A 15467-nucleotide genomic window follows, 5' to 3' on the forward strand; every position below is an offset into this window, starting at 1 on the left:
GTTCATGAAGGTCTGACCTGCAGAGCCCTGCATGATATGGCTCTGTCTACCTCTCTGACTGTATCTCTTGCCCACTAAATAGTTCCTACCTCAGGGCCTTTGCATTAGCTGTTCCCTCTACTGGAATGCCTTTCCTATATTTTCACAAGGCTTGCTTCTTCCTTTCAGTTTAAACATATCTTCCTCAGGCTTTCCCTGATTTGTCCCCCAGTCTCCAATGTAAACTGGTATCCCAGTCATTCTCTGTCAAATGACTCACTTAATAAACCATGCTATGCCAATTTTTTTTTTATCTACTATCTATCCTTTATATTCATTTATTGTCTTTCTCTTTTTCCACACCCACACCCATTTTTTTTTATCGTGTTCACTGCTAAGTCCCCAGTGCCTAAAATATTAATTAGTGCATAATAGACTCTCATTGGGAGATGCTTAGACAAAAAATTGCCCAACACATACCAGGTGTTTGGTATTTATAAAAAGGGGTTTGTACATTGAGGCCTGCGCAGGTCCCAACCTGTCTGTGGTTTGGGGTTGCTATCTGCCTCATAAAGCAAAGTCGAAGCTTGTCTTCTGGGAAGGTAAAGTCATCTTCTCCCCTGAAAAAGCCTCCTACATAGATGGTCTTGGCATCTTCCAGGAACAGGAGGGCAGGGATCAAGGCCTCATGAGGCTGGATCTTCAGGTGAGGTAGAGAAGATTGTGGTTATAACCAGAAAGTCTGGGATGTAGTTACCTGCAGAATACCTTACTGTTAACCCAGCCTGGGCTTCATGGTAGTCAAAGGAATGGATTCCTTAATAATAAAATAATGATACAGTTTTTTAAAAAGGTTATTTGTAGAATACATCGCCTTACTGCACAAACAGAGTTTCAGCCTGGTGTGCTATTTTGGAAGGGCTGTTTTTGTTTTAATTTTTTATGTGTAGCTTTTGTTTCTCTAGCAATCAGAAGCTATCTGAGGTTATGAGGAGATTTTTTTTTTTTTTTTCCAGCTTGCATCCTTCTTGCAGTGTCCTGCTCACTTCAGAACTCAGCAAATAACTTTGACAAACAAATTCTGTTTTTGTTGTTTGGCAAAACCTAGAGTGCTGGCACGTGTAAGGTTGAGGAAGTTACCCTCATATCTTGCTGGTTTCATTCTCCATTGTCACGCTTTCCTTTAGTCCTCAGTGTGGACCATCATGCCCTTAGCTTGTGAGCTTCCTCTGCTTCCTGTTTGCCAGTGAGGTCGCTTTAGCGTGGTGGTGGCAGGCTGAATAGTGGCCCCACGAAGATGTGGTGTGGCTAGGTAACTTGAGATAGGGAGATGATTCTGAATTATCCAGGCGTGCCCAGTGTAATCACACGGATTCTTACAGGGAGAAGGCAGGAGGATCAGAATATCAAGAGAAAAATATAAGGATGGAAGCAGAGACTGGAATGAGGCCCTTTGCAGAGGAGGGAGGGATCTCGAGTCAAGGGATGTATGTAGGTGGCCTTTAGAAGCTGGAGAAGGCAGGGAAATGGATTCCGACCTCCTAAACTGTAAGAGTTAATATGTGCTATTTTGAGCTACGAAGGTTGTGGTAATTTGTTATAGCAGCCACAGGAAACTAATACAGTGACTTAGGTCAGGAAAGCTTGAATGACCACAGAACTTGTACTGAGTGTTCCGAATGAAGTTAATCTGATTTGCGGGCTTAATAGCTAGCTACGAAAAGGAGGCCATAAAGAATTGAGATGGCAACTTCAGGCTGCTAATTTTGGGAGAGAAGAAAAAGGTGGAGTTGATGGAAAAATGAAAGAATATTATGCGCTGCAATTGCAGCATCAATTTATAGTGCAATTAAGCTCTTGACAGCCTTTTGTCCTTGTATTTTACACAGATCAGAAACCCCTTGACCTTGCCCAGGGTGCTGAAGTGAAGCACATTCTTGTTGGTAATAAGGTATGTAGTAATGGATTACATTTATATAGTAATTTTTATTAAAAGTTTTTGAATTCTTAAAATCTATAGATGCATTTTTAATGAAGATATGTTTTGCAATAGGTCCTCTACAAAGCACTGAAACGATATGAAGGCCCTCTCTGGAAGGTAGGTTGGGATGCCTTTTTAATTATAAAACTGGGAGGAATTCTTAGGTGTTCTGTGTTTGTTGAAATTTTCAATTATTTCTGAAGTATATGTCATTTAATCATTCTTGGATTTTCTAATGCAGCCATTTTTGTACTGCTGGACTTCCTTAGGCATCCACTTGTGGCAATTACTATCTTTTGTATCTTGGTCACTTTTAGGTGACCAAGTTTGCACAGAACAGAATTGGGGAAAATATATTTTTTCTTAATCATAGAATTACAGTATTATTTTTGTTATGAACATTTAACTGTGGAGGGCTTAGGAAGAATTTAATATTTGAATTGTCACAGAGCACACATATAAAGTCTTTCTGGTTCTAAAAATTTCTATGCTTTCAGTTATTTTGTATAATTAACTATTTTAGAGCATGTGATATCTTCACTTGCAAGCACTCCCTCTATATGTTTATGTACATGTTTGCTTATATTGTAGAAAATAAATTAGGATAATTCTCTTTTTTCAGAAGTTCATTCAGGAAATTGTCTTTGAGGAAATTGTCTTTGAAGCCCACAACTGATATATTTATATATCCCTGAATAGTACTGTCAGAACATAAACTGTTCATCATTCATCGTTGATCTTATCAGTATGGCATTTCTTCTGTTCTTGTCACCCTGTAGTAGTGGTATGTTTCCATTACTGCACATAGTACCTAAGTTCATATTTGATTTTTTTAATATGTTTAATTGATTTTTAGAGAGTGAGAGAGAGAAACATCTCTGCGAGAGAAACATCAATATCGATTGGCTGCCTCCTGCTGGGGATTGAGCCCGAAACCCGGCCATGTGCCCTGAACAGGAATCTACCCAGCAACCTCTCGGTACATGGGTCCATGCTCAGCCACTGAGCCACACCAGCCAGGCTGTTCGATCATTTTTTTGTTCCGTAGTACTGTCTAGTTGAAAGACTCATAGAACTGTCATAACTTAGTTACGTCTTATCAGTCAATTATTTGAATCTAGACGTGTCAGCTTGGAAAATCGTGGTCCTTTTTCCTTTAGAGTTCAAGATTTTTTGGCTGGAGGTTGTTCTGGGTGGTGTTAGAACATGGTGTCCTTTCATGGTATAGGAAACAGTGAGTATTATGATCATTATACTTATTAAATTTCCACATGTAAATTTTGAAAAATTAAAAGTTTTCACTTATCTCTTTTCCTTTTACCTTGATAATTTAATATTTATTTTGAAGGCCGGATGCAGTCCGTAAGATTTATCGCCAGGGGTGCAAACACCTAACTCAAGCAATATGCACGGTAGGATGACACACGCATCTTTTGCTCAAACCGTGAAGTCAGTTCTGCAAGTGGTCGCCCTGAATCATTTGTATACGCTGCCTCGTTAAATTTGGGGATGGCAAGTGTTTCAAAAAAGTAATGGGGGGAATCGCCATTTTAAAACTTATCAACTTTTGTTTATCTTTACATACTGTGGGATGAGAGATGAGTGATCCAAAATCATTTATAAGAAATATGTGTGTATGTACAGGATGGGGCAGAAGTAGGCTTACAGTTGTGAGTACGCCAGTTTATCGTATTATTTATTATTGTATTTTCCATACGAACAATAGTAAACCCACTTTTGCCCCACTGTATGTGTGTGTGTATAGCCATACATGTGTGCATGTACATATATGTATATATATATTTGTACATATGTAAATCAGGACAATAGAAGATTTTCTGGTGGTAAAATAAGTAAAGCCTATGTCAAAATCAGGACTCTGAGGTTCTCCGTATTTTCTTCTGGCTGTTTTAGCAAGTCAGGAGTAAAAGTGGGCTTTTCATTTTGGAAGATTGGTCTAAGCCTGCAGCCTAGACATAGTCTCTTGTTTCCCACTCCGAGGACTTCAGGGTTGTCAACATGCCACCGCGGCCCAGCCCCCCGTCAGAGCGCGGCACCGCCTTTCTCAGTGTGAACCTTCGAGGTCGCAGCAGGACCGCCCCTGACACAAGCTGGCCCTTCAGGGGCCGCGTACCCCTCCTCCTCCCGCTCCAGTCTTTCGGTGCGGTCCTGGCCATGCCCTTCTGTTCCGCTCCTGCCGGCTCCGCTCAGCACCCAGGTTTTTCCTCAGCGGGGCTCCTGACCTTATTCTTGTCTGTCTGAAGCAAGAAACAGGTTGCTGCCCCGCCCTTGTAAACTCCCTTGGTGGCATATTTACATGCGACTGATTAACCTGTTTATCATAATGCGGTACCTCTCTTTCTCTCCTGTGATACATTGTGTTTTGAAATCTAGTTTCCTGATATTAATATAGCCGGTCAGGCCTTCTTATGCTTACTGTTTGCATAGCGTTGCTTTTTCTATTTATGTACTTTCAAACTATCTAAAATTTTGTATTTTCTGTCTTTTGCAAATAGTATGTATTTGGGCCCTTAGTATGCATTCTGACAGTGTTAGCCTTTTAATTAGATTTCTTTTGAGATTGTGTTCCACTTTCTTCTTCACGTGTCAGGTAATTTTGGGTTGTATCGTTAATATTACGGATGTTAAGTTCTGGAGATTCTGGATTGTGTTGTTTTTCTCTGTTAAATGTTATATCCTTGGTTTTTAGCAGGTCAGTTTCTTGGCTGGGTTTGGATTGTAAACTGTTTCTTGGACAGCAGCTCCAGTCTGCATTTAGATAGGTTGTATTTAAATGACGGCTCTGAATTAGTTCTGTGCATCAGTTAGAGATGTGAATAGACAGAGTTTGGGGATCCCTCCTCTGTCTCTTTCCCTTGGGGATTCCCCTACTCTCTTTAGTATTTATGGCTCCTCAGATTTGCTTTTTTAATTCCCAAAGACAGAAAGACTGGGTTTTTCCACATGTGCCCTTGCTGTTGTATCACCATTGGATTGTACTGCAAAACCTTGAGGATGGGAACTTATTTGCAAAGTTCCCTTTCTTCCAAGAGAACATGCAGGCCCCAGCCCCTCATCAGCCTATCAGCCTCCGTTCACTCTCCAGCTCCTTCAGGTTGTTGCTGTTAGTTTTGTGTCTGGGTTTTATAGTTTTCTGCATGGGGTAAGGGGGCCCTCTGGTAGGGTCTTGAAGGAGAAGTCTATCTCTTTCCATTCTTAAATCCCCTCGCTTTAGAAATTTATATTTTAAAACGACATAATTATTTCTTCTTTTTCTTTACCCCTTTATCGATCTTATGGCCTCCCCCTAAAGGCTTTCTGTGCTCTGCTCAAGCACGGGGTTCCGGAGAGTGGTACGAATAGGAAGCTGGAGCCATGCTATTTAAAGGCGTTTACAGCCCGAGTCCCACTAAGCTATGTTTAATAGAAAGAATAAAGCGAAAACTACTGGACTATTAGTGTTTACTCTGGGTAGCTAAAAGTATGAAAGCCAGTGTTGACGCAGGTAACCTACAATGCCTTTGACACTCCTCACATGTCCATTTTGCTCCTAATTTTTATCAATTGATATTTTACATGTTCTATTGGAGATAATTAAGTCATGTTAATAATTTTAATTTTATATAGAGAGAATTTTAAGGTTCTATTTTATGTGCATGAGTGGTGTTGTCTTACTGCCTTCTTTATATCCAAGGTCAAATCCAGCGATAGCTGCCTCTTCTTTATTAAATGCTTTGATAACACTCTTCATGGCTTCAAGGTTCCTAAGAATAGCCTTCAACAATCAAGAGAGGTAATTGTTTGGATTCATTTATCTTTCATAAAACTTAAAGAACATTTAGAAACATAAAGAATGCAAGTTCAAAATTAGCAGCCAAAATCTTGCTGATTGTACCTTTTTAATGGGCACGATTACATGAAGCTTCTGAAATTTGGCTTATGAATTAGTCCTTCATCAACATGTATCTGCGGGTATTTTTTCTTCCTAATTTTCTTTTTCATTTTGATTCTGTTAATGTAAGGGGCCTTACAGGGTTTTGGAAAACAAGCCTAAGTGAGTATTTAGTTTGCCTCTAAATTTGTAGGTGAGGAAACTGAAAACAGTAAGATTGTTACGTCCTACCAAGATCTCCAAGGTCACACAGCTTGTAAATGACAGAGCCTGGACTCCAGCCCAGCTGTTCTGATTTATTACAGTGTAGACTCAGTCTTCTTTTTGGTAAATTGAACAGTAGCGGCAAGCAGGAAAATTAGGATTCATATGACAGAAATTCATAGTGCAGTTATTTAATGGAGAGGCCATATTCTTTCAGATCACAGCAGTATTCATAGAGCCCCTCTTGTTTTTTGTAAATTACATAAGGGGTTGAAAGAAGCTATCTTCTAAATTGGTTAACTTTGGCCTTTCAAAGAACGCTAAACAATTCAAGTCACGACTGTCCCACCATTTCATAAAATGGCAAGATTTGACCCTGAGTAATACTATAAGAAATGAGGAATAAGACAGGTATTTTTAGGGCAGATGCTCTGTCTTTATGTGACGTCACTGATCTTTTAAAAACATAGTAAAAGTCAAAGCATCAAAGCAGTTGTTGGCTCTCTTAAAATGATCTGAGTTTCTTGTGCTTATAATTTGATTGCAAGTTAGTAAAAGTGTTTCTGGATACATTATTATACAATAACTTATTCATCAGTTTTGAGAACCTAGAATTTTAAGTGAAAAATTCTCCACCCATTACTTAGTTTTTATAACATGGTTAAGTATAAATATTAGTGAATATATAAACTTATACATGATATTTTTTTAAAGTACTAGGAAATTTGTTGTTGTGGTTAATCATCATCCGAGGATACTTTTTCCATTGATCTTTAGAGAGAGTGGAAGGAAGGGAGAGGAGAAGGAGAGAGAAACATCGATGTGAGAGACACACATGGATTGGTTGCCTCCCACATGTGCCCCAGCTGGGGCGGGGATCCAACCTGCAACCCAGGTACATGTCCTTGACTGGGAATCTAACCCGAGACCCTTCTGTGTACAGGCTGAGGCTCCAACCACTGAGCAACACTGGCCAAGGCTGGGGAAAATTTTTTTTTTAATCTAAACATGTCATGGATAAGAGATATGTCATTATTGCATTGGTTTTTGTTTTCTTTTGTTTTTTTAGGCCATAATATTTTTTTCTTCATATAAACTTTATGCTTTCCAGGTCATTGTCATATTATGCTTTTGAGTAAAAATGCATTTCCCTTTAAATCTTTGGAATATTTCAGGACTGGCTGGAAGCAATAGAAGAGCATTCTGCTTATAGCACTCACTACTGTTCCCAGGACCAAATGACTGATGATGATGAAGAGGAAGATGGAGTTTCTGCTGTGGACTTGAAGGAATCCCTAGAGGTAAATAGGAAAACTTAACCTGACCTTTATAGCTAACTCTCTCATTCAGGTTTACCATGAACTTTGAAAAAAAAATTGTGAGGTTTTGAAATTAAGAGTTCTGACCATGGAAATAGTATAGCTCTCTGTACAGTAATATTCTATTTCTATTTCTATTTATAATGTCTGTTATGGTAATACTATCAAATGTCGCTATCCTCTAAGGATGTGGGCATGTGCCTATATGTATCTTTTTTTGTTAAAATTTTACATTGCTGTAATGAGATTGTAATTCTGTTTGTAAACTGCCACCAGTAGGGGGAGCATCGGCTACTTGACTTGCTGCCCTTTATGACTTCACTGCATATTGCAGAGTTTAAATAATGCAACCATAGTGATACATTTCCTGGCCAGTAGTTTTATTTAAAACCACTTGTAATCTGTAAACTTCATTGATTAGAGGTAAGGTAAAGCATTAGTAATGGAGAGGCCCTGGTCTCAAGTGACAGCAATGCCTTATCCATATAGAAATAGCAGCATATGTATTGTAATTGAAATGAAGTAGGTATTTTTTTCTTGGCATAAATATTTTGGCTGTACCTTTTAAGTGAGATTTGGGTTGGAAGAATTGTAATTAAGGAAGGATGATGAGTTTTGATCCAAATAATTGTGTCAGTAGGCATGTGAATTTGCCTACTAAATTGAATTCTTTTTTTAATGAAGTGAAATACTTGTAGGGCTTGAGTGTTTCTAAATCAACAACTTTAATGAAATTGTTTGCTAATGCCTAAGGAGTTTTCTTAAGGGCCTATAAATTTAAAGAAGAAAGAGCTTTTGAGTCTTTTGATCCCTAGTCTTAATTTATGATTGAATATGAAAGAATTTGAGCTCTTTCATGTTGCATCGAAGACATTCCCCAGAATTTGACAGTGGCTTTACAAGTACTACTTCCGCTTCAAAGCCTAATGTGTAATGCGTCAACCATAAACATAATGTTCAGATCAGTGAACTTTGCAAAAGTTACATCTATGACTTGTCTTATACTTCTCTCCCTGTGGGCCTAACCTCAAAGCAGTAACTTAGATAAGACAAGTCATAGAAATACTGGCTTTGTGGCAACTTGAAAATATCCCAGAAATAAAAATTGGAAAAGAAATTTAAACACAGTTATTGGTATAAAACTGTACAACAGTTACTAGATGTATCTGGCTATTTACGTGTAAATAAATTAGAATCAAATTAAAAATTCAGTTCCTCATTTTAACTGGCCACATTTAAGTGCTTATCAGTCACACGCGGCTGCCAGCCTGGGCACTGCAGATACAAGTGTTTCCATCATCGTAGAAAGTTCTATTGGACACAACTGGGCTGTGCTCTTAGATTTGGGATGGTTCTAGCACAGTGGGGGTTTTATTTTTTGGAGATATCTTGAATTCTACAGGATCAGAATTCCTTGTTATAAGAAGTAAGGAGCCGATGATGCTAAATTTTTACCAAATGAGAAAGTACTATCAGACTTTCCCGATTTAAGAATGATTCCTAATTAAAATGAATGTGCAGAAAGATGAATATACATCAACACAGAGCTGATAAAGATTGGTATGTCCATGCAAGAATGAGGCAGTTATAGATACATATGTAAGATTTATTGTTTAGTGAAAAAGACAAGGTATAAAATGCTGTATCTAATATGCTGTTACCTGAGAGAGAAAGAGTAGGGATGTACACACACAAATTAGTGTACGCTTAGAACATCCCTGGGAAGATGAAAAATTATTAGCAGTTTTTGCTTTGAGGCTGGGAAAGGGGGGAAAACGGGGTCTCTAGGGCTGATAGGTATGTGAAGAAGAACTGCCTGCCTCTATATTCATGTTTTGTTTTGTTTTTACTTTATGTAAATACCTATTCCTAAATAAAACATGAAGATTACAGAGCAGCACCATTATAATCACCAGGTACCAGAAAGAATAGATGTGTATGGATGACTTAGATTGAGGGAAGATGTGGTGTGGGGTCCTTGAGGTGGGTTTGGCTAGTTAGGAAGATTTGGAGATGAGTACGGGTTACCAGTACTCCCAATACTGGCTGTTTTCTACAAAGAGGAACGTTATCGGAGGTCTACAATCTACTTAGTTAAAAGTTTACATTAATATATCGAGGTACAGTTTTTATACAATAAACTGAATGCATTTTACATCTTCAGTTTGATGTGTTTTGACGAATGTGACAACCACTCCTGTCAAGATGCAGAACATTTTTCTCCCTCACAGAGTCCCTTGTGCCCCTGGCCAGACCCTGCCCTCGGCCGCTGATGTTCTTTCTGTTGTTACAGGCATTGTCAGTTTTGCCTGTTCTAGAATTTCAAGTCACTGGGATCACACTGTATGTGCTCTTTGGTGCCTATCTTCTTTCACTCACTGTGTATCAGTATTGTTGCTTTTGATGGCTGAGTAGCAGGCAGTCTGCTTCTGTTTTTAATTAACCAAATGTGAATTGTCCGTAGCAAATAGCCTGGAAAGAATGACCATTCTCCTACTCTGCCTGCTCCTCCCTAGATGCCCACCGCCTTGATACACATTTTAAAGCTGCTCCATAGGACAGGGCTCATAAAGTAGTTTAACATCAACTTAAGTCAAACAAAGCCAGCAGCTGACATCTGGGTGGGCAGAGGTAGGAGCAGGAGATCTGGGTTGTGGGTGTGGCTCAGCTGCTCACCGGGGGGCCTCTGGGCCCTGTGTCTGTGGGTATAATGCTGTTCTTGTGCCCTGTGCCCGGAAAACGTGGTTTTAAAATGCTGTCACACTTTGGGTATTAGAACATTGCTCATTGTGGGATCCCATTTATGTAGAATAAATAAAAATTAAAACCTAAAAGCAGCCCCTTAATTCACCATAAGTTTAATGGCATAGAAGTCGAGAATGAGACTCCATGCTGGGCTCTGCAAAGAACTCATAAGCATTAACCTTCATAAATGGATTTTTAGGTTTTTATAATATAACCGATAGCTGCTAAGAGGAAATTAGAGCAAATTGGAGAATGTTATGTTTTATTGTACCTCTTTCTGTTCTTTTTAATGTCAATTAAATGGCACTAGTTGTTCATAACCAGACTCATCTTGTACCCACCTATAAAATAGTATGTGAATATTGAACCTTGTCCAGCTGACCTATTATGGACCTTTTAAAACTAGTAAATCATCAATGAAGGCAACTTTCTTTAGTAAGTGTCAGATAGATATGCTAAGGGAAGATGGAAGTGATTCAGGTGTTCGAGGACGATGCTATGGAGAGTTTCTTGTCTGTAATCATAACCTCAGGAACTATCATGTTTGTTAGAGATTAGCAGTCTGTCCATGAAGCCAGTTCTTCCTTTTATCCATCTAGCTATCACCACAAAAAGGAAAACAGTAGTGTTGACTTGTGCATGGGCAGGACTATTAAATATGTATGGAGAGAAAATGATGAATTTGTATGAATAAGTTATGAGTGTTACATTTGGTTACAGCGCATGTTCTCAGTGCCCCCAGATCGACCTGTCTCCTCCCTTCAACATGTATTCACACTGTGTCCAAAAAAGCACCCAGCAAACCATTTCACTTTCGGAGGGGTTTTTAATGGCATGGCGTAGGTATTCGAGCTCTCAGAAAAAAGTGAATTAGACTTTTGTGTCCTTAGAGCTCTCAAAACAGACTAACGTAGACTTTCAAGACAACACTGCCTGTCACTAATGTGGTACCATGACTAATTCTCCTCTGGTTGAGCTGAGCGTCATAAGCACTAAAAAATTTATAGGGTGAAAGAGGAGAAAAGGGTGCTTACCTGTGTCACCTGGGCGCATAGCCCTGATGGGGGGTCACAAATGTTTAGTGAGGGGCGAGCGGAGATTAGGAAGGAAAGGAGGGTAGACACACTGCCTGCAGCAGTGCGAGTCTAATGTCAGTAAGGCCATGGTTCTCGGAATACATTTTGTTGGTTAATCCTCACCTGAGGATATTTTTTCCATTGCTTTTCAGAAAGAGCAAAAGGAAGGGAGGGAGGGGGTGAGAGAGAGAGAGAGAGAGAGAGAGAGAGAGAGAAACATTGATGTGAGAGAGACGCATTGACTGGTTGCTTCCTGCGCTCGCCCTGAGCGGGGTGGCAGTGAGCCCCCCACCCAGGTCCGTGCCCTCGGCCGGCACCCCTTCGGTGTGGTGTGCGGGCCGATACTAACCGCTGACTCACACCGGCCGGGGCACAGTGACTATATTTTATTGCCATAACCAATCAACTTTACAATGACAGATTTCTTGCTTATTCTTCCACCTTTTGAAAGGGAAACTATAAATAGAATTAACTCTAAAGTTAAATTGTTATTATAATAAATGGATTTATCTGATTTTTCATTTTGAACTTCCAAATATATACTAAGATGGGGTACAGCTTACGTCATGACACTCAGTATGCTTTGCTTTTAGGGATCTAAATATGGAGAAATTTCAAATTACAAGGAAGGAGGCTTTCTGTAATTGACTTCGCCTCATTTTCATAAGCTTTTTCTTACTAAGAAAATGTCCTTATTTGTCTCATTTTGTGGAGGCTGTGTGCAGTTAGATTGCTGAGTGGAAATCAGCTTTTGATTTCTAAATGTTAGCACCATCTGGATTTTTAAAATAGTTTAAAAAAATACATTAGGGAATGTATTTTAGAATTTCTCGATGAATTAAGCCAATTAAAAGTGTTAATAAATCAGAGAAATCTAACTCTTCAGATATATATGGTGTATTGCTATGAGAAGTAGTTAACACAGTTGTATGGTATCTGTACAACAGATATTGAATATATTTAGAACTTAGAAATATTTATTTATATTAATCTGTATGTTATTAGCAAAATGTTATATTCACTTTTAAAGGAAATTTTCTCTCACCGTTTTCTCTGTTAGGAAGATGTCTTAATTATTATAGTGTATCAATCTATGAGCTAAAAGTTTTGATAGCGTATTAGATCATCTGTAATATAAAAATCTCATATTAGTTTGTTTTAACTTTGTCTTTTTTGTGTGTTTTCTTTTTCTTTTCCAGAAAGCACAAACATGCCAACAAAGACTAGATAGGGAAATTTCCAGCTTTCTCAAAATGATTAAGGAGTGTGACATGGCTAAAGGTAATAAAAAAAGATAAATACTACAAAAAACCCCCACACCCCACTACTCTTTAACACAACACATTATCATTAGATGTTCACCTTTGTAGTTTTGATTATATACTTTAGATAATTTCTGGTTTTGAATTCACTCCATTTGATAAAACTTTTTTGAAATTTTATAAGGGCTACTTATGGAGTAGGCTTGCTTTATAGATTAAAATGTCTATTTTAAGAAAAAAGTCAAAGCTGATATTTTGGGGATGTAAATGCATTTTGGCTGTGTAATAAGAATCCTGCTTGTGAATCTTAGAGACTTGGAATTTGGAGTCAAACTGTCTTGGGTTTGAATCCTTGCTCTGCCACCTACTAGCTGTTACTTTGAACAGTACATCTAGCTTCTGAGCCTCAGTTTCCTCATCTGTGAATGAAGGGGTTGGTTGTTTCCAGGTCTTGACTTTTTATGACTCTATGAATATATACACAAACTTATTTAGCTAATGATTAATCTACCATTCAACTTTTTATGTCTTCCCTTTCCATTAGTTATTATGAGTTTACTATAAATAGTTCAAAAACCAAAATACAGTTCAATATAAAATGCAATATAAAATCCAATACAAAAATTAAGTATTGAAAAATATCATTATTACTTTGTAAATTAAAAAATTGCTCCACAGAATAACTGTGATGTCTTTATAAATAATTTCACTAAAATATAATTGATTTAGTAGTCTATGAGTTTATTATTAACTCTCAATTTTAATCATGAACTAGTTTCCCTCAGGGAAGTCCTAGGTTCAGTTTATATGTGCCCAGAGAATGTGAAGAAATGTTAATATTAGAGTAACTGAGCATAAATATTCTCTATCTGTCCAGATGTACCTCCAGCATCCCTTTATTTCAGTTTAACAGACAGTTTATTTATATCAGCAGTGATAGCTGTGGGAAGGACAGCAGTTAGGTCATTCTGGTTATTAACTGTAGGCTAGAATATTGTGTTACTTAGTACTTTTCATCCTCAATGGACTTTTAAAATAACAGCTTCATTAGCTATAATTCACATAGCCTAAGATTCACCTATGTGAAGCGTATCACACAGTGGTTTTAGTATATACACAAACTAAGACCATTAATGGGCTCTTAAAATATCATCTTTACCAAGAACCATCAAAAGTAAGGAGATACAACAACATTTAAAAGATGTAGAACCAGAGTGAGATGAAATATAAAGATTAATTCCCTTAACTTGCACCAAAGAAAAAAATTAGAACTACAATTTAAGTTTTGTTTTGTTTTTTAAACCTTGAGTCAAATCTCTTGGTTCAGTTTGTCTCTATGCATGTCACTCATAATGATGGTGTGAATCATTTGTGCTCTTAGAGATATGCATAACATTCATTACCACAAAAGAGATATTTCATTTTGGACATTGCCATCTGGGAATTTTGAGATGTTTGACTATGATCTCACAACCCTATTTCATAGCTCTATAATAAAATTCAATCAACTTGTATTAAGTTATAAACAACAATTATAAACACCATTTCCTGAAAGATTGGTGTATATAAATAAAACTACAGCTTATACAAATAGTAAGTAAATAGGATTAAGATGATTTCATGAATGGAATTGGAAGAGTTGAAGGTAATGGAGTTGTTCTTAATGCCAAGGGATTATACAGAGTTATCATGCACCATGTGTCTTATTAAAGGAAGCTGATAGGTACACATCCTGTTCCAGACTGTCTGCATAGTTTGCCAATGATGTCTCACGATGAAAAACTAAAATGTTTGTGGACAGAGTCCAGATCTTTTGGTTGAAATTGTCTAATATTTTAGTACAAAATTGTTTGAACTTTAAGATTCACTTCCCTTCTCTCTTCTTCAGACTTCTACCATTGTAGTTCAGCTCTTTATCACCTCAAACCCTGATGACTGCAGCAGCCTGCCCTTTACTCTCCCTGCCTTCCATCCTTAAAGAGAATTGAATCAGAAGACTTTCAGGAACTCTTCCAATTCAAATTCTGTGCAATGCTGCTTTATTGCTTGCCAAATTAATTTTAGAAAGGTGCTTTTTTGATCATACTTTTTTTCTGTTGACAAAATCTTTTCTGGGTCCTTGAAATGATGGAATGAAATGCAAACTCTTTATCCTGGCATTTAAGGGTTTTTATAGCCCATTCACAAACCTGGTTTTTCCAGCACTGAGTCAAAGGGTATTGGGTCCATGATGGCAGAAAAATATACTTGGGACAGTGAAACAAGAAAGAGCATAGAAGGAGCGACAGGAGAACCTAGGCTGGGCTGCCCTGGCTCACTGGGAAGCCAGAGAGGGAAGGGGCCTTGGAGACAGGTTCAGGGGGTAAGTCTGGGATGAGTTGCCGCTGCCCATTGCTCCCCTTGTTGCAAGTCTTGTGGGGTCCCCTCGGAGGGAAGAAGGGGAACAGAGATGGCACTGGTGTGCTCTCCTGGTGGGTAAGGAGCACTGGGTCCTTTGTCCTGAGTGTATTTATCTCTTTCTTGCAGGTGGGAATCTGAGGGGAGGTCTCAGGGGAGGGTCTCAATAGAATATGCATCAGCTTTCCAGGTGAGCTCTTTCAGGGTTGTGGTCTCCACTGATTGGTCAGTGCCAGGGCAGGGGGTCATTAGTTATTGTAGCTGGTCCTGAGACAGCCACTTGTCTGGTTTTGCTGCTTTCCTGGACCTGGAGCTGAAATACAGCTGAGGTCTAGATGTTATCTTTAGGGAGGGAACTCTCAGGGGGTCTGAACCTCCTGCTAGGGGAGGATAGGTTACCCTGGGGACGAGGCTCTTGTTTTCCTAGTTTCACCCCTTGCTAGGCATGTGGGGCTTCCCTGCCCTGGTGAGTCTCTGTACCCGGCCCGTCTAACAGTTCTTACCCCTTATCTGTCCCTTCAAATATTGCTGCTTCATTCCTTCCATTCTCTTCTGCCAGAACTTCTCATGGACATGTGTTGAATCTTATTTTACCTCCCACCTCTTCGTTTC

General features: G+C 38.6%; 1 protein-coding gene across 2 annotated transcripts in view; it reads left to right on the forward strand.

The window, feature by feature from the left end:
- The window catches only part of OSBPL1A (oxysterol binding protein like 1A), a 164131-nt gene that overhangs the window by 38819 nt on the left and 109845 nt on the right, over positions 1-15467 (forward strand). The window contains exons 8-14 of one of the 2 annotated variants that reach the window (XM_081148382.1): positions 1869-1930; positions 2033-2077; positions 3121-3194; positions 3309-3372; positions 5655-5753; positions 7232-7357; positions 12396-12477. In XM_081148382.1, coding sequence (XP_081004508.1) covers positions 1869-1930; positions 2033-2077; positions 3121-3194; positions 3309-3372; positions 5655-5753; positions 7232-7357; positions 12396-12477 — 552 coding nt within the window. The remainder of the gene's footprint in view (positions 1-1868; positions 1931-2032; positions 2078-3120; positions 3195-3308; positions 3373-5654; positions 5754-7231; positions 7358-12395; positions 12478-15467) is intronic. The other variant, XM_081148383.1, reaches the window with a different exon arrangement.

The sequence above is a fragment of the Miniopterus schreibersii genome, assembly GCF_964146895.1.
Source record: "Miniopterus schreibersii genome assembly, chromosome: 10".
Taxonomy (NCBI): Eukaryota; Metazoa; Chordata; class Mammalia; order Chiroptera; family Miniopteridae; genus Miniopterus; species Miniopterus schreibersii.